The 24,682-nt window shown below is 37.6% G+C and overlaps 2 protein-coding genes across 2 annotated transcripts; both read left to right on the plus strand.

The window, feature by feature from the left end:
- Positions 1 to 12,496: 12,496 nt before the first annotated feature.
- LOC145004090 (DEAD-box ATP-dependent RNA helicase 31-like) lies at positions 12,497 to 16,093 on the plus strand. The gene is made up of 8 exons (XM_078962991.1): positions 12,497 to 14,035; positions 14,100 to 14,155; positions 14,226 to 14,657; positions 14,750 to 14,836; positions 14,920 to 15,015; positions 15,080 to 15,295; positions 15,368 to 15,550; positions 15,697 to 16,093. Exons 1-8 carry the CDS (start codon positions 12,637 to 12,639, stop codon positions 15,922 to 15,924), a joined length of 2,697 nt encoding a protein of 898 aa, XP_078819117.1. The 5' UTR covers positions 12,497 to 12,636; the 3' UTR covers positions 15,925 to 16,093.
- Positions 16,094 to 21,164: 5,071 nt separating this feature from the next.
- On the plus strand, positions 21,165 to 23,506 carry LOC145005706 (Zinc finger (CCCH-type/C3HC4-type RING finger) family protein). The gene is made up of 4 exons (XM_078964818.1): positions 21,165 to 21,524; positions 22,111 to 22,231; positions 22,303 to 23,153; positions 23,295 to 23,506. The coding sequence occupies exons 2-4, from the start codon at positions 22,192 to 22,194 to the stop codon at positions 23,397 to 23,399; spliced, it is 996 nt and encodes a 331-aa protein (XP_078820944.1). The 5' UTR covers positions 21,165 to 21,524; positions 22,111 to 22,191; the 3' UTR covers positions 23,400 to 23,506.
- The last annotated feature ends 1,176 nt before the right edge of the window (positions 23,507 to 24,682 follow it).

The following is a 24,682-nucleotide window of genomic DNA, read 5'->3' on the forward strand; positions in this document are numbered from 1 at the left end:
GGCTATCTTGGAAGGTGGGCAAAAGTGATCAATGAATTCTTCTTTCATCTTGACCCATGTGGTGACTGATCCGGGGGGAAGTGATTTGAGCCAGTCTTTTGCAGCGCCTTTGAATGTCACTAGAAGCATGCGAAGTAGCTGAGTCTCGCGAGGCACATGTGGAACATTGAAGTAATCAACTACATCATTGACTCCATCCAAATGCTTGTAAGCATCCTCGTGGTATTTTCCATAGAAAGGTATTTCCTTTAGTTGGGCGAGTATGTGGCCTTTTAGCTCGAAAGTAGCAGTAGCGGGAATTACGGGTTGCACAAGTCCCGGGCTGGTGTCGTCGCTAATCCTCTTCTTCCATTCTCCCATGGGGATTTCATCAATGTTAACCATGGTGTGAAGTAACTCGTCGCTGGAATCGGAGTCGTGCCCGTATGTGGGTTCTTCTTCTTCCTCGGTGTCGTACTCGGTGTCTTCCTTGATCGGGTCTTCGCTTGCTAAAGATGCGCTGGATGCTCCTGATTTGCTACTCTTCTTCCCAAAAACAGTTTTCAAATTGGACAAATGTGACTTCTTTGGTGTATTCGAGCTTTCCACGTCCTTTCCTCTGTTTCTTCTCAATGCGGATTCGGGATCTTCAAACAGGGGTACCAGTGGGGTGTTTGATCCTCTGGTCATGAAAGTCCTGAAATAAAACAAGATAAAAACGTAAAAAGAACAAAAAGGTGTACTAAAAAAACGAAAATTAAAAGCTAAAATCTGTTGTACTCGGCGAGTAGGTGTGAATGCACTCGGCGAGTAGCAGTGTATTTTTGAAAGAATTCAAAACTTGAAAGAAAAACTAATTTAGATGCTAAAACCTAACTACTAATTATTAAACTGCAATAAATTAACTTTGTGCCAGTAAACTCACACAAAGGATCGAAAAAATTAGAAATTAGATAAATTATTTAGAACCGTTCCCCGGCAACGGTGCCAAAAACTTGATATATGTAAAACGAGCTAGTTTTAATCCTACTTTTAGTTAATAAATTAAGCACACAAAGGCAGTGAACGTGTCTTTTAGTGGTATAGTTGGATAAGTAGGGTGTCGAACTTAGGGAATGGAAATTAATCTAATAACTAATTTTAACCAACAAGTAATAAAAGTAAAGGGTTTTTTCTCTAGTTTTACAAGACTAGAAACTTAAGCATAGCTCTTAAAACAATTAACTAACTAAACAATTAAAGAAAATGACAAATTCACCAAATTTATTAAAAGGTTTCTGTTTAGGTTCAACTAGTTCACTCCTATAGTTATTTAAATGGTAAATTAATTATTATTGGTTACCAACTATAGTGGTTAGGTTCATGTTCATTACTCCTAACCCTTAGACAATTAATCAATTCAAGCAGTGGCTAATTGTTTAAACTAATTAATTCCCTAGTTCAATTGTTTGGATTAAATAAGATTTGTAATTGGTTAATCAAGTTGGTGTTTCAATTAACCTCTTGTTTGTTGGTTTCTCAAACAAGCTCACACATTAATTTACTCATTCTCTAATTAATCTTAATTCCATACTCATTACTCTTAAGCATATGATCAAGTGTTCACATAACATGTGAGGTTAATAATTAAGAGATGTTCATGCAGCTTAATTACCTTCCAATTAAAATAAAATAGTTGTCATTAATGCATAAGGTTCTTTAGCAAACTTAATTTAATAAAATCACCAAATAACAATCAATCAAAAAGTATATTCTAAACCATAGGAGTAAATTAGTCTTCCCCAACAGATCCAAAACGAATTTAGTTCATAGTCATGATAAAAACGAACTCAAAAGCAAATTTAACTAAGCTAAACATACTTAATTCCTAAAGCTAAGTGGAATGATTAACCTAATTGCCTTGATTCTTCAAGGGATTGAAGATTAAGGTTCCTTAAATATTTTAATATTTCGACTTTGGTGGAAATTGGTGAATCGTCATTCACCTACCTTTCAAATATGTTATTACTTAGATTACGGCATACCTCTTCTAAGTATAATATATTGTGATTGGGTCCTAGCCTTAATACTACATTTGGGTGTTTTATTAAGGACTATTCCAATTTCTAAACTAAGCTTTTATTCTTCTCAGATGTCTGCAAACACTACTACTTCTGGCTCTAATCCTAATGGCTCCTTTTCTCTTCTGAACTTGTGTGGGAAAGTCACTTTTGATGGATCCAACTTTAATGAATGGATCAGAAACATCCAAATGATTACCCGCTACGAGGACAAAGAATATGTCCTCGACAAGGTGCTTAAGGAGATTGATGAAACAGTTGCTACTCCTCAAGAGATCTCTGACTTTAGGGCACATGAAAGGGATGCCACCAAGGTGGCATGCATCATGATGGCCACTATGACAACCGATCTCCAAAAGTCCTACGAGGACTACTACCCTTTTGAAATGCACCAAGATTTGATGGAAATATACCATCAAAGTGCACGACAAGAGAGTTATAAAATCATCTCCTCCATGATAACAACCCGAATGAAGGATGGAGAACCCATCACGGGCCACATGCAGAAAATGCAAAGATTTGTGGACCGCTTGTTGGAGCTTAATGTGAACTTCCCCGAGGAGCTAGCAATAGATATGATTTTGCACTCCTTACCTTCATGTTATGATCAATTCCGCATGACATACCACATGAACAAGGAAGATGTCACTCTCAGCAAACTTCAAGGACTCTTAAAGACCGCTGAAAGTGGTCTTATGGGTAAGACGGTTGTTACTACTCCTACTCCTACCAACTCCGCCCCTGTCTTGGCAATCGGGAAAGGACGAGGGAAGAAGAGAAAGAGTTCGTCGAAGGGTACCAAGGTTAGGACCCTTGATGGCTCTTCTTCAAGTGGAACCAAGAAAGGTTTCATCACTCCTTCTTCTGACCCAAAAGAGGTTGAATGCTTCTATTGCCATGAAAAGGCACATTGGAAGCGGAACTGCCAAAAGTACCAGCAAGATGTGAAGGATGGGAAAGTTAAACCCAACCATGTAGGTATTTACACTATCTTATCTAATAACCCACCCCATTCTAACTTATGGGTCCTTGATACCGGTTGTGGTATTCATATATGTTCTGATTTACAGGGACTAAGAAGAAGTGAGAATGTGGAGCAAGGAAGGATAAACATGATCATGGGAAACAGGAAAGCTTCACCTGTCACCAAGATTGGAGTTTATACTTTATCGCTAAGTAGTGGGTTTAGTTTAGATTTGAATAAATGTTGTTATTCGCCAGAAATGGCAAGAAATATTATTTCCTTTCATGCATTGTATAAACAAGGTTTCACTTTTTCATTTGATAATGAAGTTGGTTCGATTAATGCTTTCTTTAATAATAGTATTTATTTTAAAGCATTACCTTATGATGGCGTGTATGAAACTGTATCTGTCGTAGATAACTTTGGAAATGATGTTTTGTGTATTGATTCTGTCACACCCCAAACCAGAACGGCGGAAACGTTCGGGGGCGGAGGACGTCATATTCAGTATCATAACAGTTCATAGAAAGGAAAGTACACACCACCATATATATATATATATATTAAGGTTTCCAAGATGTTTACATAATTGTATTCATTACATGTTCAAAATTTAAATACATAAACATCATTCAAAAGAAGTAATTAACGCTAGTGCGTTAATCCCAAAAGTTGATTCCCAAACCTGCTTAGCGGTTCCCTGAGAATACAAGTTAATTCAAAGAAAAAGTGTCAACAATTAAGTTGGTGAGTTCATAAGTAGTTTAGAAAAATTGGATGCCATTCCAAAATGGGTGTATGTTTTCCAGAAAACTCAGTGTTTCAAGTGTGAAGAGTTATGACTTGTTGTGTTGAAAATGAATGTATTAGATCCAGAAAATTCCATATTTTCCCTAATGGTTGAGATATGATTTGTTGTGTCTTCCAAGAAAAACCCTTATTTTCTTATAAAAGTATGGAATGCATATGAATGTTCGTGTCATAAGTTGTAAATAATTGCACCAGGAAAATCCCTTATCTTCTTATTAGTTGTTTGGTTTGTATACAGGAAAAACCCTTATTTTCCTAACACGACTGGCAGTCTCTAAGACCGAAAATCGCAAGAAAACGACGATCTTAAGAGTTGTGTCATAGTTTTATATAATAAAGCTATACGAAGATTGCGTTTGTTAGATGAAGAACAGTTTTAATAGCCACTCGTTCATAAAAGCATAATACCACAATAATTGTATATCCGATGAGTTTTATAACCATACTAAACATAATATGCCTGTAGCGACGTTCTTCAGGTGTCGTAGCGTTATGACAAACTGTCACCCCAAAAGACAGACTGTAGCTAACAGTCAGGGCGCGGGATCATGACTTCCCGTATAGATCTATACACATTTGACACGTTCTCCGAACGGGCGACTCTTTTTAATAAAGAAAAGTAACGTTTGAAGATATACACGTCTCATGGATTCTAAACTAAGTCTGTATTAAAGTGATAGTTTTGTATGCAAAGTTTATCCTTTTTCACATTAATGTTTGACAAAGCAAAATCATAAGTTTTTAGAATGTATAAAACGACTTAACAATGAAAAGTACTTTGAAATCATTATATACTTTGCATAAGTCTAATGCACACAAAGTATGACAAGAGTTTTCCATAATAGTAACGAGTTCCAAGTGATTTGTTCAGTAAAACAAGCGTAGTGAAACTTTATAAAATACACGATAATAACTGTATGTTTACTTGTATTCCCCCCCTAAAAGAGTATAAAAGCATTTTAAAATGTATTTAAAGTGTGTTTGAAAGGGGTATGAACTCACTTGAAAGTTTGAAGATAGCAAGATGGAAAACTGGGCAGAGTTTCGTCTCGGGAAATGGATTTTCCTCGAGATTCTCGGGATTCCTCGGGAGTAAAATCGACCTTCGGGACTTGCACCAAATGACCAGGGCTTCGGGGTAGTGCGAGCACGGAAAACGAGGTAAAACGCAAGAAAATGGAGAGTGAATGAGCAATTTTTCCGGAATCCCTCGCACCCCTTTTATAGGGGGCTGAGAGGCATGCGTACGCGGCGCGTACGGGACGTCACTGCTGACCGCATCCTCGGCTGCAACGCTTCGGACGGGACGGGGAGGGGGTAGCTCGCATAGGGGCGACGTGGATGATCCGAGGCCGTGGCCTCGAGTATGCGGGGCGTACGAGGGTACGCGACGCGTACTACAGCCCTAGGCTGACTCCCCTTCGGATAATACCGAATTTTTAATAAAAACTATATATAAATTATTTATCAAACTTCAAAAATTCATATCTCCTTCATACGAACTCCGTTTTCGACGTTCTTTATATCCCCGCGAAGGTGAGACTACAATCTACAACTTTCATTTAGATTCCGTTGGCAAATTCCGAAATTATTTTTATTATTTATTTATTAAAATGACATGATTAAGGAATTTCTTTAAAAATTCATAAATTTTTCATACGATGTCCGATTTGAGCGTTCTTTTTATGCATGTTTGTAGTTTAACGATATCTATGACTTTCATTTAGACACCTAAGGTCAGAAAGTGTTTTATTGAAACTTTTCGTTTTTACGTAACTTCGTATTGCGGGTTTTTGTCGGAAAAACTTAGAATGGTCATAACTTCTTCGTTATAACTCGGATTTTTGTGTTATTTATATGTTTGGAAACCTTAAGACGATACCTACCACATAGCATACTCCAAATAGAGTTTTTGAATACTTCATTTTTCGATGATATTCTAATTCCTTTCTCGAAGAGGTTACAGGACTCGATTTTTACTGACTTAAAATGACGGGCTGTTACAGATTCTCCTAATAATAATAACTTGGATAAAGCATCACTATGGCATTGTCGTCTTGGACATATAAGCAAGAAACGCATAGGCCAAATCCAAAAGGATGGAGTCTTGGAGTCATTTGACCTAAAGTCTGATGATAGTTGCGAATCATGCTTACTTGGAAAAATAACAAAGTCACCCTTCACAGGTTCTTGTGAGATGGGTGAAGGTTTGTTGGACCTTGTACACACGGATGTGTGTGGACCATTCAAACATGCCACAAGGGATGCTAATCGTTATTATTTGACTTTTACTGATGATTATAGTAGATATGGATATGTCTACTTAATCAAGCATAAGTCAGAGACTTTCGAAAGGTTTAAGGAATTTAAACAGGAAGTCGAGAATCAATTTGGTAGGAACATTAAGATGCTTCGATCTGATCGAGGTGGTGAGTATCTTAGTTCAGAGTTCCTCGACTACCTTAGGGAATGTAGGATTGTCTCACAATCGACACCTCCCAGGACACCGCAGTTGAATGGTGTAGCTGAGAGGCGTAATCGAACCTTGTTGGATATGGTTCGTTCCATGATGAGTCGAGCTTCGCTACCAATCTCATTCTGGGGGTATGCCTTAGAGATTGCCACCCATATTCTTAATCTAGTCCCTACAAAGAAAGTTGCCAAAACTCCTCACGAGATGTGGACTGGTAAAGTACCTACACTAGACCACATCAAGATTTAGGGTTGCGAGGCTTTTGTGAGGCGCAAGTCTCATGATAAGCTAGAACCCCGAAGCGAGAGGTGTATTTTCATCGGCTACCCATAAAGATCCTTTGGTTACCTCTTCTACAGACCTAGTGATAATGTGGTCTTTGTAGCAAGAAGAGGAGTCTTTCGAGAGATAGAATTTATAAGCCAAGGAGACAGTGGGAGGCAAATTGACCTTGAAGAACTTCAAAAGTCAAGCGGTGAAGGAACTTCAAACCCTAGCCCTCAACTTGAGGAGGAAACTCCTGTTGAGCCAATTGACGAGTATGTACCTCTGAGGCATTCCACGAGAGTTAGGAATATACCTGAGCATTACTATGGTTTCCATATTACTGCGGAAGGTGAGACACTTATTAGTGATGAGACACTAGTAGGTCTGGATGAACCTAACAGCTACGCGGAAGCCATGGCAGGCCCCGAGTCTGCTAAATGGAAAGAGGCTATGGATAGCGAGATACAATCCATGTATGACAATCAAGTTTGGAACTTGGTTGAGAATGTACCAGGTCGTAAGACTGTAGGGTGCAAATGGATCTTCAAGAAGAAGATCGACATGGATGGTAATGTGCACACTTATAAGGCTCGAGTGGTTGCAAAGGGCTTCTCTCAATTCCCTGGAGTGGATTATGATGAGACCTTTTATCCAGTAGCCAAGATTAAGTCTATTACGGTTATGTTAGCCATAGCTGCATTTCATGACTATGAAATTTGACAAATGGATGTCAAAATCGCTTTCCTTAATGGAAAGTTGATTGAAGATGTTTACATGAGTCAGCCATAAGGTTTTGTCAGCAACGGGTACCATAATAGAGTGTGTAAGCTTGAGAAATCCATTTATGGATTAAAGCAAGCACCTCGCAGATGGAATCTTTTGTTTGATGAAAAGGTCAAGGAATTTGGCTTTTCTGAGAGTGAAGATGAATCTTGTGTTTATGTCAAGGCTAGTGGGAGTATAGTCAGCTTTTTGGTATTGTATGTGGATTACATACTACTCATAGGAAATGACATCCCAACTCTGCAGGAAGTTAAGTCCTGGCTTGGGAAGTGTTTCTCTATGAAGGACCTAGGAGAAGCTGCCTATATTCTAGGGATAAGGATTTTGAGAAACCGGAGTAAAAGTCTAATTGGACTTAGTCAAAGTACATACTTGGACAAGGTGTTGAAGAGATTCAACATGCAGAACTCCAAGAAAGGAGAGTTACCCATCCAAAGTAACGCCAAATTGAGTAAGACACAAAGCCCAAGTACCGAGGCTGAGATAGCAGAAATGAGTCAAGTACCTTATGCATCAGCAGTAGGCCCGATCATGTATGCTATGACGTGTACTCGACCTGATGTAGCCTTTGCCTTGAGCATGGTTAGCAGGTATCAGGGGAATCCTGGCAAGGCACACTGGACTGCGGTAAAGAATATCCTTAAGTACCTACGGAGGACTAAGGACTGGGTCCTTACCCTCGGTGGGAGTGATGAATTGAGAGTTGTAGGGTATAGTGATGCTAGCTTCCAGACTGATAGGGATAATTTCCGCTCTCAGTCGGGCTGGGTCTTTACCTTAAACAGAGGGGCAATCACTTGGAAGAGTTCCAAGCAGGAGATAGTGGCTGATTCTACTTGTGAATCAGAGTATATAGCAGCGAGTGAGGCAGCAAAGGAGGAAATATGGCTAAAGAACTTCATTGGAGACCTTGGATTTGTACCAGCTATAAATGATCCCATGGAAATTTTCTGTGATAGTGAAAGTGCAGTTGCCTTAGCCAAGGAACCAAGGGATCACGGGAGATCCAGGCACATCGACAGAAAATATCATTTTATCAGACATCGCATAGAAGAAGGAATCCTCGTGGCAAAGAGGGTATCATCGGATGAGAACCCAGCAGATCCCCTCACGAAGGGTCTGAGTAGGGTTAAGCATCTCCAGCATGCTCGGAGCATAGGGCTGAAGGATGATATAAGTTTTAGTAGTTAGATAAATTATGAAATTTGTAAAGTGTAATTGACATTTGATGATGAATAAAATTTGTGTTTATTTATGAGTAAAGTGTTACTATCTTTTGTCAATCGTTTACTATAATTTCTTTTGCATGTTTTGACTTCCAGAATAATTATGATTGGTATATCATATTATTCAAACCTCCACAGTCGGTCATATATCGGAAGTAGGTATGAATCAAGACTGTCATGATTGGTTGCAGAGGTCTAAGGTGTTGGACATGGCTACAACAATCATGAGTGTTCATAAGTTCTAAGCATTGGACACAACCCACGCTCACTGGAATCACTTCATGGAATTTGTCTCGAGTGATCATGAGACGGTAATATCATATAAGTCTTCAAACCTAGAGATATGATTTGTTACTTACGAGTTGGTTATGCCTTGATTGTACGAAAACGTATTGGTAACTCAATGTTATATAAAACGTGATTTTGTGTGTAATTCAATGAGTGGTAGAACAAACATATGAGTCGAAGTTTATTTGTTCCTTATTGGATTAGAAGCTGATATTTGGGCCCCTCAATGATTTTGTTTTGACCTATGTACCGGGCCCGGTCAAAACTAAGTTGATGTGTTCAATTAAGTTCTTTGTCAAACAAATCGGAAAATCGGGAAACAAACTGCTGGACAATAAGTAAGGCATTGTTCCATGTATTTGTCCTGCTGATATCTAGAACAGAGGATTATATGATCACTTATCTTAAATGGCGTATCAACATCTTCTCAGTTCCGAGAGACCTTGAAAGAGCTACGATTGCCGATCGGTTCCTGAAGTATTGCAGTTATAGTTATTAGACTTATCCAAGTGGGAGACTGTTGGATAAGGTGTCTAAATCCATAACTATTTCTGGTAAATATTTGACCCGACCCGGCATGGTCCATTTGGGTTGCATGGCACCATGCAATTGGATAAACTAAATGAGAGAAATAACACATATGGTTTATTAATATATTATAAGTTCTAATATATTAATAATATTATTTAATTAGTTTTGATCAATAATTAATTTAGAATTAATTAAGTGATCAAATGAATAACTAATTAAATATATGGGTAGATTATATGAATCTTCCATATCTTATATAGTGGGCTAAAAGGCTCCATGGATTATCAAGTTGGGTTTCACCCATAGGATGCTCCATGGAGTTAACCCATGGATTGAGAAATGAAGAGTCATGTTACATTAGGGTTTTACCTAATGCAACACACTATATAAGGACCATGCCTCTCCCCAAAATCGGTAACACGTGTGAGACACAAGAGAAACAAGAGGGCTTGGCCGATTTTGAGTGTGTTAGAGTATTCTCTCAAGTTTATACTTTATATTTGGTGTTGTGTGAAGCATTTGAGGCATCACACTTGAGGTGCTAGGCTCACAATGTTTCAAGGAACACTTTCAACAACAAGGTACGTAATTCTATCTATTATTCAAGTTAGAATTGTTCCCCATGTATGCTAGATAGGATCATAGCCTTGGAAATCAACTTTGCATGAAAATTAGACAAACATAGATCCAAGGTTATTAGGGTTGCATGTACACTTAGGAAGTGTTAGAATGCTCAAAACCCAACATAAAGGTGATTGGGAAACAACCTAGGATGCAAGAATAACTCACCAAAAGAGTGCTAGAAGCAAGTTAGGAGGTTGAAGGGGTGTTCACAACCCAATCAAGGAGGTTCACGGCTAGGCTTGAATGGTTCACGGCCCAATGGAGGTTCACGACCCAATATTGAAGAATGGTTCAAGACCCACTTGAGGTTCACGGCCCAAATGATGATGGTTCACGACCCAATAGGAGTTCACGGCCCAAATGATGAACACATGAAGGGTTCATGGCCCAAACTTAAAGATCTTTGAAGAAAAGTGATGTAAAGATGATGAATCAAGATGGAAAAAGTAAAGGATTTCAAGGAACAACAAGAAGAGATGAGACACTTACGTTTTTGGGGTGAAATGAGAGCCTTTATTGGATGATACTTAAGAGAATTTGAGAGGTTTACAACCAAGGATGGAGGAAATGAGGAATAAATGAAAGTAAGGTACATATATGGAGAGGGGTTCACGGCCATACTTGGGTTCACGGCCGTGAACACCCTTTGATGGGTTTTCTGGTTCGATTGCATTCCTCTAATCCTAATCTAACACTTCTCAACATCCAATCCTTAAGTGTACTAAACTTATAACTCATTAAAATGACCCTTAACAAGGTTAAAAGGTAATAGAAACAAGTCTGACTTTTGATTGATTGGATTGACTTTACAAGATAGAAATTTACAGGTTGTCACATCGTCACACTATATAAGAAGCCCCTTAGCATCCAAAATGGTGCACTAGTGTTCTTGGAGTTCCATGAGCCGATTTATGTGTACAAGATACTCTCTCAAAAGTCATCATTTGTCCTAGGTGTGTTGTGAACCATTTGAGGTACAACACTCGGGGCACTAAATTCTTAAAGGCCAAAACTACAAGCTACAACAAATAGGTAACTCTATAACTCCATTCTTGGTTGTTTATGTCAATTGTATGCTAGTTTTAGACTTCATGCTTTGGAAACAATATTGCATGTATAATTAGAGAAAACATAGATCCAAAACATTTAGGGTTGTATGTGCACCATAGGATGTTGTAGTATACCAAAACCCTTCAATTGTATTATTATTTAAACATATTTAAGGTTATATAATCTTTTTGTAATATATCTAAGGGTTTCAAAACCCATATAAAAGTTAACAACCGATAAACCATAATTAAACAACAAAAATTAACACACTTTAAATATATAAAAATACAAATACTTCGGAATGACAGTCCAAAATTTTGCTTATGGGTTTCAAACTTCACTTTAAAAGGAGTAAACCACATTGTTCTGGACAAAATAATTATTTTTATCTAAAACATTAATTATTTATATCAAAAAAATATTTATATCTTTTAAAACCAACTATTTTCGTAAAAAAAAAAAGACTTTAAAATGGTAACTATTCAATATGTATAGTAAAACCTTTATAAATTAATAACGTTGGGACTTAGATATTTTATTAATTTAGTAAGATATTATTATATCGATAAATAAATTAATAAATTATTAATTTAAAGAGTTTGCTTATATTCGTAAGCAACTATCAAATTAATGCATCGACCTTCAAAATTTTCATGTCCGTTCACTTTACCTATTTGAATAAAACAGAAACAAGGACCTTTAAAATTCTCATGTATATTATACATTAATGAACTTGTCAAGTTCAATGTACATAGATTTAGATTGATCACTATAAAATGTCTAATAATAAATTTTAAAAACACATCAACTATGACTTCTAAATACAATTGAAAATTTTAAAGATAAACTCATATAGATTTGAAGTTTACAAAAAAAAAAGTGATTATAGATTTATTTTTTATTAAATAATTCTAGAATTTTAGAATATTTTAGTAATTATTAATTATAGTTTCATTGGGAACAATATATTTACATTGAGATTTAAAAAAAATATTATTTTATTATTTTATGGTTTAATTTTGTAATGCTCCAAAGTTTGAATGAAACTTATTATTAACTAGGTGTGAAACCCGTATATTATTCGGGTTAATTTTAAAAAAATAAACATTCAATTAAAATGTAAACGGAAAATATTTTTTAATGTATAATTTTAAATAAGAAAGAAAAAAACATATTTATTATAATTTAATATCATATATATAATAATACTTTACATATATAAGTATATAATTTTAATTTAAGAAAATAAAACAAATCAAAAATAAATACTTATTTCAAAAATACTCCAAAATCGTAATATCTAAACTTGTAAAAGATTGACATTTGAAAAAAAAAAAAAAAAAAATCATTTATTAGAGGATTTTATTAAATTATAGTCGTGTATATGCGTATCGTGTCGTTGTACAACACCCCCCACACTGCACCCTATAACTAACCTTATCTTGCATCATTTGCAATCTTAAACCCTCTTTCAGAGGGCCCTAAAACCCCATTCACACCTTATCTCCGTCGCTTCTACAAGTTCTCCGGACACAACAGCTACCTCTTTACGGCAATTCCGGTTTCCATTTCCGCCGTAGCATGCCAGTAAAACTCCTTTCGGTGCCAGACCTCCATCTGCTGAACTCTTCTTCACTCCCGGTAACTCTTATCACCATGAAAGCCAACCCCTCATTATCCAGGGCCAGCCCTTTTCTCGCTCGTGCTTTTTCAGATAGACTAAAGTACCAATCTCTATCATCCTCCAACAACGTAGGGTTTCCGAAATTGATGACAACTCCCCAGCTGGAATTACATATTTCTACTAGAGTTTCAAACCACGGTTCTGAAATTAGGGCTACTAAGAGCTTAATTGAGGATGAATCTGATCTTAGTGATTGGTTTAGCGAGTCTGGCTCGTTTAAGAAAAGACAGTTTTATGGCGAGAACGATGATGGGAGGAGTAGTGATAGAGGAGGAAGGGGTGGTTCAGCTGTAAATAGAAGATCTGATGATTATAATGGAGGATATCGCGGAGGTGGAAATAGAGATTCTTTCGATGGTAGCTCAAGAGGAGGTGGCTATAGGGGTTCTTTCGGAGGTAGCTCAAGAGGAGGTGGCGATAGGGGTTCTTTCGGGGGTAGCTCAAGAGGAGGTGGCGATAGGGGTTCTTTCAGTGGTAACTCAAGAGGGGGTGGCTCGAGAGGAGGTAGCAATAGGGGTTCTTTTGGTGGAAGCTCAAGAGGAGGTGGCAATAGGGGTTCTTTTAGTGGTAGCTCAAGAGGAGGTGGAAGCAGGAGTTCTTTCGGTACTAGTCCAAGAGGTGGACTTAGGAGTTCATTTGGTGGTAGTTCAAGAGGAAATGGGCGTTTTGGTGGTGAATTTGGAAGCAGGGATGAAGAGTTTAGGTCTAGGAGAGAGAATAGGTTTGAAGGAGGGAGAGGGCCAAGTAGTTCAACAGGGAGATATGCGGGAGAAGTAGAGAGGAGAAATGGTGGTGTCTCTCGTGATTCAAATAAGGGGAAGGAAACTTGGGGTTCATTTGATTCCTTTTCTAAAGGAAAAGAGCCATATGTGCGCGATACCGAGAGGGAAGATGATGGATTTGTTTCGAATAGAAGAGATGATAGTTTCAGTGGCAATGGAAGAGGAAGAGGTCGTGGTGGGGGAGTAAGGACAGGTGTCCAAAGTATAGGAAGAGGAAGTTTAATGATTTCGGATGATGAAACAAAATTAACCGACAGCTTTACAGAATTGAGCAGTGATGAAGAAGAAGATGAGGATTTTGAGGATGATGGGCATTCCATGTCTGGACTGAACATTCAAGATTCCGCAAGCCCAAGAGTTGTAAGTGATGATGCAACAGCAAGTGAATCTTATCTAAGTGAGACCAGGTTTGATGAATGTTCTGTTTCACCATTGTCTCTGAAAGCAATCAAGGATGCTGGGTATGAGAAGATGACCATCGTACAGGAGGCGACACTTCCAGTCATTCTCAAAGGTTTGTGCATAACACTAGTACTGGTGTGGAATTCATTCAAGTAATTTGATTTCTTTTTTTGCAGGGAAGGATGTGCTGGCCAAGGCTAGGACAGGCACCGGAAAAACTGTTGCGTTTTTGGTAATACACTGTTTCCCAAAATACATTTTCTTAAAAAAGTTATTAATTATTTGAAAAAAAAAACATTCAGCTCCCATCAATTGAAGTGGTTGTGAAGTTGGCACCTGTTGGGCGTGACGAGAAGTGGCCTCCAATTGTAGTCCTTGTGATATGTCCAACCAGAGAGCTTGCAAATCAGGCTGCAATGGAGGCTAATAAGCTGTTGAAATACCATCCTTCTGTGGGCGTTCAAGTTGTGATCGGAGGCACGAGACTTGCTACAGAGCAAAGACGCATCCAGGCAAACCCGTGTCAGATCCTTGTGGCGACACCTGGAAGGCTGAAAGATCATATCATGAATACATCTGGATTTGCCACGCGGATCATGGGAGTGAAGGTTCTGGTTCTTGATGAAGCCGATCATTTATTGGACATGGGATTCCGTAAAGACATCGAGACCATCATAGCAGCTGTGCCCAAACAGAGACAGACACTTCTTTTTTCAGCCACTGTCCCACCTGAGGTTTCTTTCTTTCTTTCTTTTTTTTTTCACATTTCTTGCAAAACAAGCAAACTTAATAGTAATAAGTATTTTTTTTTTTGATTGATGTCAAGGTTCGTCAAATCTGTCATATTGCTTTGAAAAGAGATCATGAATATATCAATGCAGTTGAAGAAGGCAGCGAAGAGACGCATACACAGGTAGGTACCGTACCAATACCATGGCATTAATTTAGTTGGTATGAACGTGTTAAACTGTGTTTTTTTTTTATATATTTTTGAAGGTCCAACAAAAATATCTAGTTGCTCCATTGGAGAAGCAGTATTCCGTGCTGTACGCCCTTCTGAAAGATCATATAGCAGATGATGGTGATTATAAGGTATAGCATTTTATTATTTTATTTGAATGTTGATACATGATGATGATTTGATAATTGGTTGCAGGTTCTTGTGTTTTGCACGACTGCCATGGTGACGAAATTGGTGGCAGAGCTGCTTAGTCAGCTGAAGTTAAATGTGCGAGAAATACATTCTAGAAAGTCCCAAAGTTACAGGACTCAGGTTTCTGATGAATTCCGGAGATCAAAGGGTCTTATTCTGGTAACTTCGGATGTGTCTGCACGTGGAGTTGATTATCCAGATGTGACACTTGTCATTCAGGTATGTAGCAGTCGTTAATGTTCCTTATAAATAACAAACACCCTGACATTATTAAAATTATGTTGCATGCAGATTGGGCTTCCAGCTGATAAAGCTCAGTACATACACCGGCTTGGAAGAACAGGGCGGAAAGGTAAGGAAGGGGAAGGGATACTGTTGGTAGCACCATGGGAAGAATTCTTCTTGTCCACCCTTAGGGATCTGCCAATTTCAAAAGCCCAGGTGCCTCTGCTGGATCCAGACACAAAGAAAAAGGTAGGTCCATCGGTCTTATATGATATTCTCTCTCTCTCTCTCTCTCTCATGTTGTGTGTGTGTGTGAGAGAGAGAGAGAGAGAGAGAGAGAGAGTTTAAATTTGGTGTGTATTAATTAATTAATTAATTAATAATTATGGTGGTAGGTGGAGAGAGCATTGTCGTATGTGGAGATGAAAAATAAAGAATCCGCATACCAGGCATGGCTCGGGTATTACAACTCCAATAAGACGGTTGGTAAGGATAAGCAAAGGCTTGTGGAGCTGGCAAATGAGTTCAGCAGAAGCATGGGACTTGATGTTCCACCATCCATTTCCAGACTTGTTCTTGGTAAAATGGGACTCAAGAATGTTCCTGGTTTACGCACCAAGTAGTACTCTAGTTAGTTACTAATTATAAACAAAACACCTATCTATAAACTATAAAGATTGTCTTTTTTTTATAGGCTTCTGTTTTCGCAAGAAATATTCAATTGTATCTGAATCAACAAAACGTTCATTTCGGTGATTGTAATTGTAAATTAGTTTCTGTTCTTTCTTTTTATGTTGTCATCTTGTATTTTGGTGAATTACCACAAGTTTTATCAATAGGTAGGTCACCAAGTGTGTGTGTATTGTACAGTCACGCCAAACGAGTTGTGTCGGGTTAAAATAAAATATTAAACAGGTCAAGTGAGAGCTGGATCTTAACCTCAAACGCTTAATGATTATGTCATGTTAATCTGTTTTCATGTCGAATTAGCAGGTTAGGGTTTAGGCTTGTAAATGTGATGTGTCGTGGTTGGTTAAAAATTTTAACACGTTGAAAGTTTAAGAGGTGAAAAACAGAAAGAGCAAGTGTTTGGGAGGCAAAGTTCGTAGTAAGTTTTTTGGACAAAGTGGAAAAAGTAAAAGTTGGCTAGGCATAGAAGAGGTGCGAGGTCATAAAGATGATGGAGTGGCCGTGTCTGACTGCAAAGTATTGAAAGAGAAATGAAAATCTTGCATGTAAATAAAAAAGTTAAGTTGAACTAATCTTGTTTAATTAACTGGGTATCAACCAAACTTATTTATTTCGTATCATGTCAGTTTTTGTAACATCTAATATTGTAGGTAAAATACAATCATTTGTTTTTTCCGATTTAAAGATACGTGATGCTTAAATGGTGATCGAGGACTGTCAAACCAACATTGGACTTTGTGAATTAAAAGCATCAAGTATTGAAAACATATACGCTTGCTTCCAACGTAAAGGAGTGAAACTCATATCACTTTTTACTAACGGTAAAATGCAACGTGAGAAAAAAGGTCCATGTCCATTGAATTCGGTACAAAATGTTATTGTGTGTACTAACTAACGATCATATCATATGACTAGAAACTGGAAAACATAGTAACAAATACTGTATAACAGTTAAGTAGAAACTAGAGAGTGGAGATAAATCTACAAAGTTGTACATATCCCAGATAGATAGACAGAAAACCAATATTGTACTTTGAGAGAGTTGAGTGAAGTTAAAACTTCATAGGGCAGCAGCCGACAAAAAAAAAATCAAAAAAAGTGACTTCATATCCTCACCTCCCCTCCACTTGTTGAACATCATATCATATCATAGTTGTACGTGCCATCATCATATCATAGACATGATAAAACGGTTGGTGATTTTAGTGTCACAATGTCATTTTAAGTAACTGGAACCAACATGTGAGCTAAGGGGCTTCATGATTTGTACTCTAATATATGTACGGGGTTGTGCGGAGTGCACGCATGTATAAGATCGAGTCAGAAGCCGATTTGACGACTAGTTGGGGGTCCGGGGTTTCCAAAGGGGCAGCGCCCCTTTGGCGGGGTCTAGGATCCTCATTAAATCCGGATTGACATTACTTGCTTCCAAAGCTACTAATGACGACCTAACCCTAATGAAACCCTAATCGTGTTTAATATATAAACAACTCTTCCTCTCCAGAAGAGGGTTACGATCTTAAGCTCTTGTTTTCATCATACTTTCACAGAATCCTCTAGCATATTGGCTTACGTTTTCTGTGCCTAGAAACGTAAGTGTCCACTTGGATTATCCTAGGCTGAATTTCTTGTAACCCAAACATATGATAGAAATATCAGTTCGGAAAGTGATATCACGATCCAAGTTGGTATCCATATCTCCACCACAAACCCTAAATTTCCCTACAAAAACCACGACACAGAGCATGCCACCATCAAATCAAGAATTCATTCTCCCCATATGCTTATAGTTGCAGACCAACCAATATAGTAGAGTAGAGCATATGCCTCATCCTTCGTTCACACTATGACCTACCTACTTTCTCTCATTATCATCCTTCGTCTATTCTACACTGGCTTGCATGAACAACCAAACCAAAACAACCGAGGTGACAAAATGACAATCATACCCTTCTGTCATCCATCAATAATGGAGAGAAACTTCAAGTTCCAATACGACAAAGTGACAATAAGTTGAAGCACAAGAATTAAGTTACCTTTGATGATGCGATGATGAGGCCAATGGCTAGTCTGGTGAAGACCTATGTTCCTCCAACATCCCTTATAACTCGACTTCCTTTAACCCGTGGTAGACCCCCACACCTCCCCCCCCATCAAAAAAAAAAAAAAAAAAAACAGACCCAAACTCTAACTCCAATTGCTCAGTATTATTTTGTGATTGTGAACCGAAACCAATATTATTATGTGATTGATCAAATGATACACCATCACCACAACCGACAGACCATTTGACCCATTTTCTAGATAATCCCCCTCTTGAAGGTAAATGATACATGTTGAACTCATGTTTTGACTTGTGCTCGGACCATTTTGTTGTGATTGGTACATGGAAAACGAAAACGAATCATGTCTGTTTGAATTTGAATGTGGATTCATTAACCGGGTGGATGTTAACTTTTCCATTTGGTACGCTTACGCCCCCCGAGCCATGCTGTAATGGCCCGAATCTTTCTATCATCGAATCTAAGAGAATTATCAGAGTTTTACATACATTGCGGAATTCTACTCTAATTAAAACACTTTACTTCCCAGGATAAATCACGGGTTTACAATAAAAATCTTACATACAAAATTAACAACAAAGAGAATTGCATAAATATTAACCTACTATCTATTTCTTCCTTGTGCTCTTGTCTTCTCTTGTGATGTTCCAGACAAACAAACCACAAATATTTGCCCTAAGATTGGAAATGTTAAAAAAACCAAAGATATCATACATTTAGTGTAGATTATGGCCTTACCTTGATTTTATTGAGCAATCATGGCAATAACAAGACTGTGTGGTGAGTCGTCGAGGCAGGGGAATCAATATGTCGCGTTGGTTCAGAATACAAACCCATAAATGCAGCTCGATATATATATCAATTTCCTTTTCTATTTATACAAAAGGGGAACGGGGAGATGGTGGTGGGGGATGCCGGTTTGTGAGACAAGGGATCAAATGTGGGGAGGAGTTGAAGAGAATGATGGAAGGAGAACAAACAATTGTACAGAACGTGGGGAGAAGAAGGAACAGCCGAAAACATGTAACCCCGCTCCCGAGTTCAACTTAAGGAGAGAAAAGAAAGGAAATAGACGGAAATGAGAGGAAAGTAAGAGAGATTGATGCTCCCGAGTTTCATTAAAGGAATGAAGTGGAAGAAAATAGAAGAATCACTTTCCCTCCTAACTTTCGTTTCGATTTGAGAGGATTTGAAAAGAAAGAATAAAAATTTAACTTTCGTTCTATTTCAATCCAACTCGAGACCACGAAAGACTAATTTATTTTTCTTTCTTTTCTTTTCTTACTTTCTTTTATTTTCCATTCTCTTATTTTCTTTTCTTTGCACTCCGGAGCTAGATGGTAAATAGTGAGTTTATGCGGAAGAGAATCGCACGACTGAAATTGGAAAGACGGATATCCATGGTCCCAATATTAATAGTTTAGGGTAAATTACATCAATCGTCCCTCGTGCATATGCCAGAAAGTGTGTTTAGTCCCTATTTTCAAAAATTAACTCGGATCGTCCCTAATATGTTTAAAAGTTTCATGTTTCGTCCCTGACATCGTTAACCGTTTGTTTTTCCGTTAAGTGACCCACATTAGAGGGGTATTTCAGTCTTTTACCTAAAATGACAAAAATAAATAAATAAATAAATAAATAAATAAATAAACCTTATCTCTACTCTCTCTCTCTCTCTCTTTTTCTCTCTCTCTCTCTCTCTCTCTCTCTCTCTCCCGTCAAACCTGAAGCCATCATTCTCCTTCCCCTCTTCTCACTCTGGCAACCCTCCGATAGCCCTCTGTTGGACCTCATCATCATCAAAGACGAGAAACAGGGAGATGTGTGTGGTTATGTGTTCTTTGATGTTTTTGTTTCATCGTTTGAGGTACACCAAACTGAAGATGAATATGGGTTGATGTCTCGGTTTATTTTGAAGACGAAGACACTACGATTTCAGGGTTTTTGAAGACAAAATTTGGGTCTTATTGAAGACGACTTCTGGGCTTTTGAAAAACAATTTTTGGGTTTTTTAGTCATTGAATTTACTTTCAGCACAGATTTATGGGTCTAAGCTTCGATTTCATTTATAGGGCTTTTTAAGACAAAATATTGGTCTTTTGAAGACGATTTCTAGGTTTTTGAAGACAATTCCTAGGTTTTTTTAAAGTCATCGAGTTTACTTCTGCTCCGATTTCACAGGTTTAAGCTTCGATTTCATCAAATTTTATTCCTTCAAGAAGTTTGAAGTATTTCCTTTTGATTATTAAGTCATCATTTTGGGGATTTTTTATGATTTTTCTAGGTTGTGGACTGTTGTAGTCTTGAATCGGATTTTGGTTTGGTTCGGGTCGTGGAGAAGCTGGGAGATGGGTGGTGGTTGGCAGTAAGTGGATGGTGGAAAGGGTAATTCTTCAAAAACAAGAACATATAATCTGACTTTCTTCAAGAACAAGAACATGAAATGGAAATTGAAATCATTGGTACATAACCTTGGCTAGAATTTTGATTTTGACAGTCTTCTGTTTTTTTCATTTGCATTTTGAATCTAGTTTTTGATTTTTTTTTTGAATCATGGACTTCAGCTTTGTAATTGAATCCTTGAATGCTTTGTAATTGAATCCTTGAATTGGTATATAATTCCTGAGTTTGATTTTATCGGTCTGAATGGGTTTCACTCCTGAGTTGTGGGTTTGATTATGTGATTTCTAGGTTTGATTCCAATTACCAGTTAATTTGGTGTTTTTCCTATGGATTTTATTACGTGATTTCTGGATTTTATTATGTCATTCTAAAATGAACGAGTTAGGGTACGTGATCGTGCAGAGAAACAGGAACAAGATTTGTTGCCTTCGCTATAAGGGTGGTGTGTTAGTTTTAAATTAGTGTGTATTTTTTAAATAATTATAATTATAAAAATAAGGGTAGTTATGTCATTTTCCTATGGTTTAACTGTAGAAACGTAACACCATTAACGGTAGGGATCAAATGCGCAACTTTTAAACATACGAGGAACGATCCGAATTAATTTCTAAAAATAGGGACTAAACACGCTTTCTGATATATGCGGAATTTACCCAATAGTTTAACAAAAGCCTCTCTTATTTCTACTCCAAGTCTGAATTAAAAAAAGAGGACGCGTATTCGCTTTTGCCCCCTGATAGCGTTTCAGCAACCTTCGCTCTACACTTCTTTCTACTCCATCGACGCCACTCCTTCTCCGATCTGAACCATCCCCCGCCTCCCTCCGCCAGCGACGCCGACGCCGGTAACGACGCCGATACCACCGCCCACTTCTTTCTGTTCTTTGGCGTTCCTCAATAATTGTGATTCGAAATTTAGACCCTCAGAAGTGTTCCGCAACCTTCCCTCTTCATATCTGTTTTACCCCACCCTCCGCCAACACTCCGCCACCAACCGGTCACCTTCTCCGCCAACATCGCCAGCGCTTCCATCCAGCTCCGTCAAACTCGTCGTCAGCAGCCATCAAGGTAAGGTTTTTTGTTCTACCCTAAAATTCGTCCCTTTTCGCTGAAATCGTTTTCTTATGTTAATAGAATCGATTTTTTTTGTTCTCTGACTTTGCTGGAATCGATGTTGTTTCCCCCTTTTTCTACCTAATGTGTGTCTGTTCAGTGTGTTCTCCTACCTGTTCGATGAAATGCTTAGGAGAAATGTATTGGGCTAAACTATACATGTCCTAGAATTTCATCAGACTGGTCTCTATATCCTTAATCAACGGAGTGCTGTGATTTCACCGTCCCTCTTCGATTTCTTCCTTGACCCCAAGAACATTTACAACCACCAATGGCCACGGTTTGATGCCATTTTGGCTCAAATGGCAATATGGCATTAGGAGTATTTCTGTTTTCTTTTTTACTTTTATTTGAAGTTAGCAAAGGCTGCTTTAGGGTTGAAGTATGTGTACTGTTATTGGTTATTTTTTTAACAATTTATGTCTACATGTTTAACAAATTGCGAAAGAAAATTTGTTTATTTTGAATTGATGTTGGTTATTCTGTATTCTTACCAAACACTAATTAATTCATCATCATCATCATCATCATGTATTTACAGCTGTCATACCATCATAACAGCAATTTTGTGGCATCATTCACGACTACAAATATCCAAAACTCTAAGTTGTAATCGATCCATATGGCTGAAAAACCCGAAGAACAACCAAACACCGAACAAGGTATGTTGTTTATCTTGATTGTTTTCAAATCCCATTGACTGTCTATGGAATCTGATCTTTTTTTTATACAGTGTGCAACTTTTTTAGAAAACCATCAAAGAAGAAAAACATCCGAAAAAGAGCTCAGGATGATGAAATGGATGAAGAAGAGGAACCTTCTGTTGTGATCAACAAGAAAAAGGCTGTGGCAGCAGACAATAAGTTATATTTTGCTACTGGATCATCTAAGCGATCCACAACATCAGAACAACAACAACAAGCAGAGGCTGACAACACAAAAGCAACAATTTTCCAGTTTGATTCCTCAAAAGAAATTCAAGTTCAAAATGACAGTAGAGCCACTGCAACATTAGAAACAGAGACGGACTTTTCTAGAGATGCAAGGGCGATTCGGGAAAGAGTTTTGAAGCAAGCAGACCAGGCTTTGAAAGGGAAGGGGAATGGAAATGGAAATGGTGATGAGAAGCTGTATAAAGGTATTCATGGATACACGGATTACAAGGCAGGTTTTAGGCGGGAGCAAACTGTTGCTAGTGAGAAAGCAGGTGGATCACATGGACCATTGAGAGCTTCTGCTCATATCAGGGTTTCTGCTAGGTTTGATTACCAGCCGGACATTTGTAAGGATTATAAGGAGACAGGGTATTGTGGGTATGGTGATTCCTGTAAGTTTATGCATGACCGTGGGGATTATAAGTCTGGATGGCAGATGGAGAGAGACTGGGATGAAGCAGAGAAGGCAAGAAAGAGGAAATTGGCATTGAAGGGCGATGATGACGATGATGATGATGAGCATAATGATGGTGATGATGATGAAGATGAGGATGGACTTCCCTTTGCTTGTTTTATCTGCAGGCAGCCGTTTGTTGATCCTGTAATGACCAAGTGCAAGCATTATTTCTGTGAGCATTGTGCTTTAAAGGTATGATTGATTTTCCCTCTCTCTCTCTCTATATATATATATATATATATATATATATATACACACACACACACACACACACACACATACATACAATTACAAGGAGGGGAGGGGACTTATTTGGAATTTGTGATTGTACAGCATCATGCAAAGAAGAAAAAGTGCTATGTGTGCAACCAGCCTACACTTGGGATATTCAACACTGCGCATGAAATACGAAAGAGGATGGCTGCTGGAGGGAAATAATGAACATGTAACTTTCAACCTTTTCTTTTAGCTTTCTTGATACGTCTTATGTACGATACTAGTGTTATGCAACTTTTTGAAGTTAATCAATCTTTACTTAATACTTATATGATGGAGTTTCAGTTGCAGCTCTTGCTTTCTGTTTTAAATTAACAAACACTACACATGTAATAGTCTTGAAAATTTGTTTAGCAAGTACAATAGCTAGGTTGCAGTAAACATAGTTCACTCATTTTAAAACCTTTTTAAAGTTGTTTAATTATATGTATACGTAAACAATCTAGCTAGGTGCATAATACGATTCATGTGGATCAAAACAGTCTCATTCTCTTTATCTTCTTTTTTCCCACACTCGTCCCTTTCCATTCATTTGAATTCTGAAAAATATATATATATATATATATATATATATATATATATATATATATATATATATATATCTAGGGGCATGCTGGCCGGGTTGAATCTCTTATATGCATCTATTCTGGGTTTGAACAGTCACCTTTGAAATGTCTATGGCGGTTTCCCAACTGTAGATTTAGGACCAACAATAAAACACACACATAACATGACAGAATTCTGGTTTTTTGTATGCAAGTTGGAAACAATATTTAACTGGTAGGGTAATGTACTTTCATTTATTCTTTTTCTACAACCTTGTCCTAGTGTCCTTTTATAACATTTCTTCTTATCATACTTTAAATATACGATACCCGTTAGTTATTATATAGCAAACTGCTGATTTGGATTATAATCCCTGTTCTGTTCTGTTCTTCACAACCCACTGCAAAGATAGTTTTTACTTATTCCCATGTTGTACTTTTTGGTTTGTGGGATAAATTCACAAAATAAAGAATTTGCTCTACTCAGGAAAGCCAACTCATACCCATCTTATTTTAATTTTGTCCACATTTGAGATTTTAAAGAAATGTCGTGAATTGAATAATTGGATGACCTATACAAAAAAAAAAAAAAGGTAACCCACCTCGTTGTTACAAATAGCTATAATATTAATGGGCAGAATTTTCAATTACAATGCCTTAACAAGAAATAGAATGAAAGTACAATGCTGTGTTGTAATAAGAAGAAATGAAAGTAAAGTGCTATATATGATAAGAGGGACTCAAAAGAGCTTCTTAGAGAGGTATGTGGAATAAACATGATAACTTGGTGAATGATTATTAGGATTATGTTTTTATCTTCCAATGCTCCAAATAGGATTATGTTTTATCGCCTAACCGTTTTATTCAACATGGTAATTTTTTAAAAATTACGAAAAGAGC

This window comes from Lactuca saligna, chromosome 7 (assembly GCF_052625555.1).
Source record: "Lactuca saligna cultivar CGN05327 chromosome 7, ASM5262555v1, whole genome shotgun sequence".
Taxonomy (NCBI): Eukaryota; Viridiplantae; Streptophyta; class Magnoliopsida; order Asterales; family Asteraceae; genus Lactuca; species Lactuca saligna.

Coding starts and splice junctions, on each gene's coding strand:
- LOC145004090 (XM_078962991.1), top strand. CDS start 12,637: ATGCCAGTAAAACTCCTTTCGGTGCCAGACCTCCATCTGCTGAACTCT. Junction 14,658..14,749: donor CAGCCACTGTCCCACCTGAG/GTTTCTTTCTTT, acceptor ATTGATGTCAAG/GTTCGTCAAATCTGTCATAT. Junction 15,551..15,696: donor ATCCAGACACAAAGAAAAAG/GTAGGTCCATCG, acceptor TTATGGTGGTAG/GTGGAGAGAGCATTGTCGTA.
- LOC145005706 (XM_078964818.1), top strand. CDS start 22,192: ATGGCTGAAAAACCCGAAGAACAACCAAACACCGAACAAG. Junction 22,232..22,302: donor ACAACCAAACACCGAACAAG/GTATGTTGTTTA, acceptor TTTTTTATACAG/TGTGCAACTTTTTTAGAAAA. Junction 23,154..23,294: donor GTGAGCATTGTGCTTTAAAG/GTATGATTGATT, acceptor GTGATTGTACAG/CATCATGCAAAGAAGAAAAA.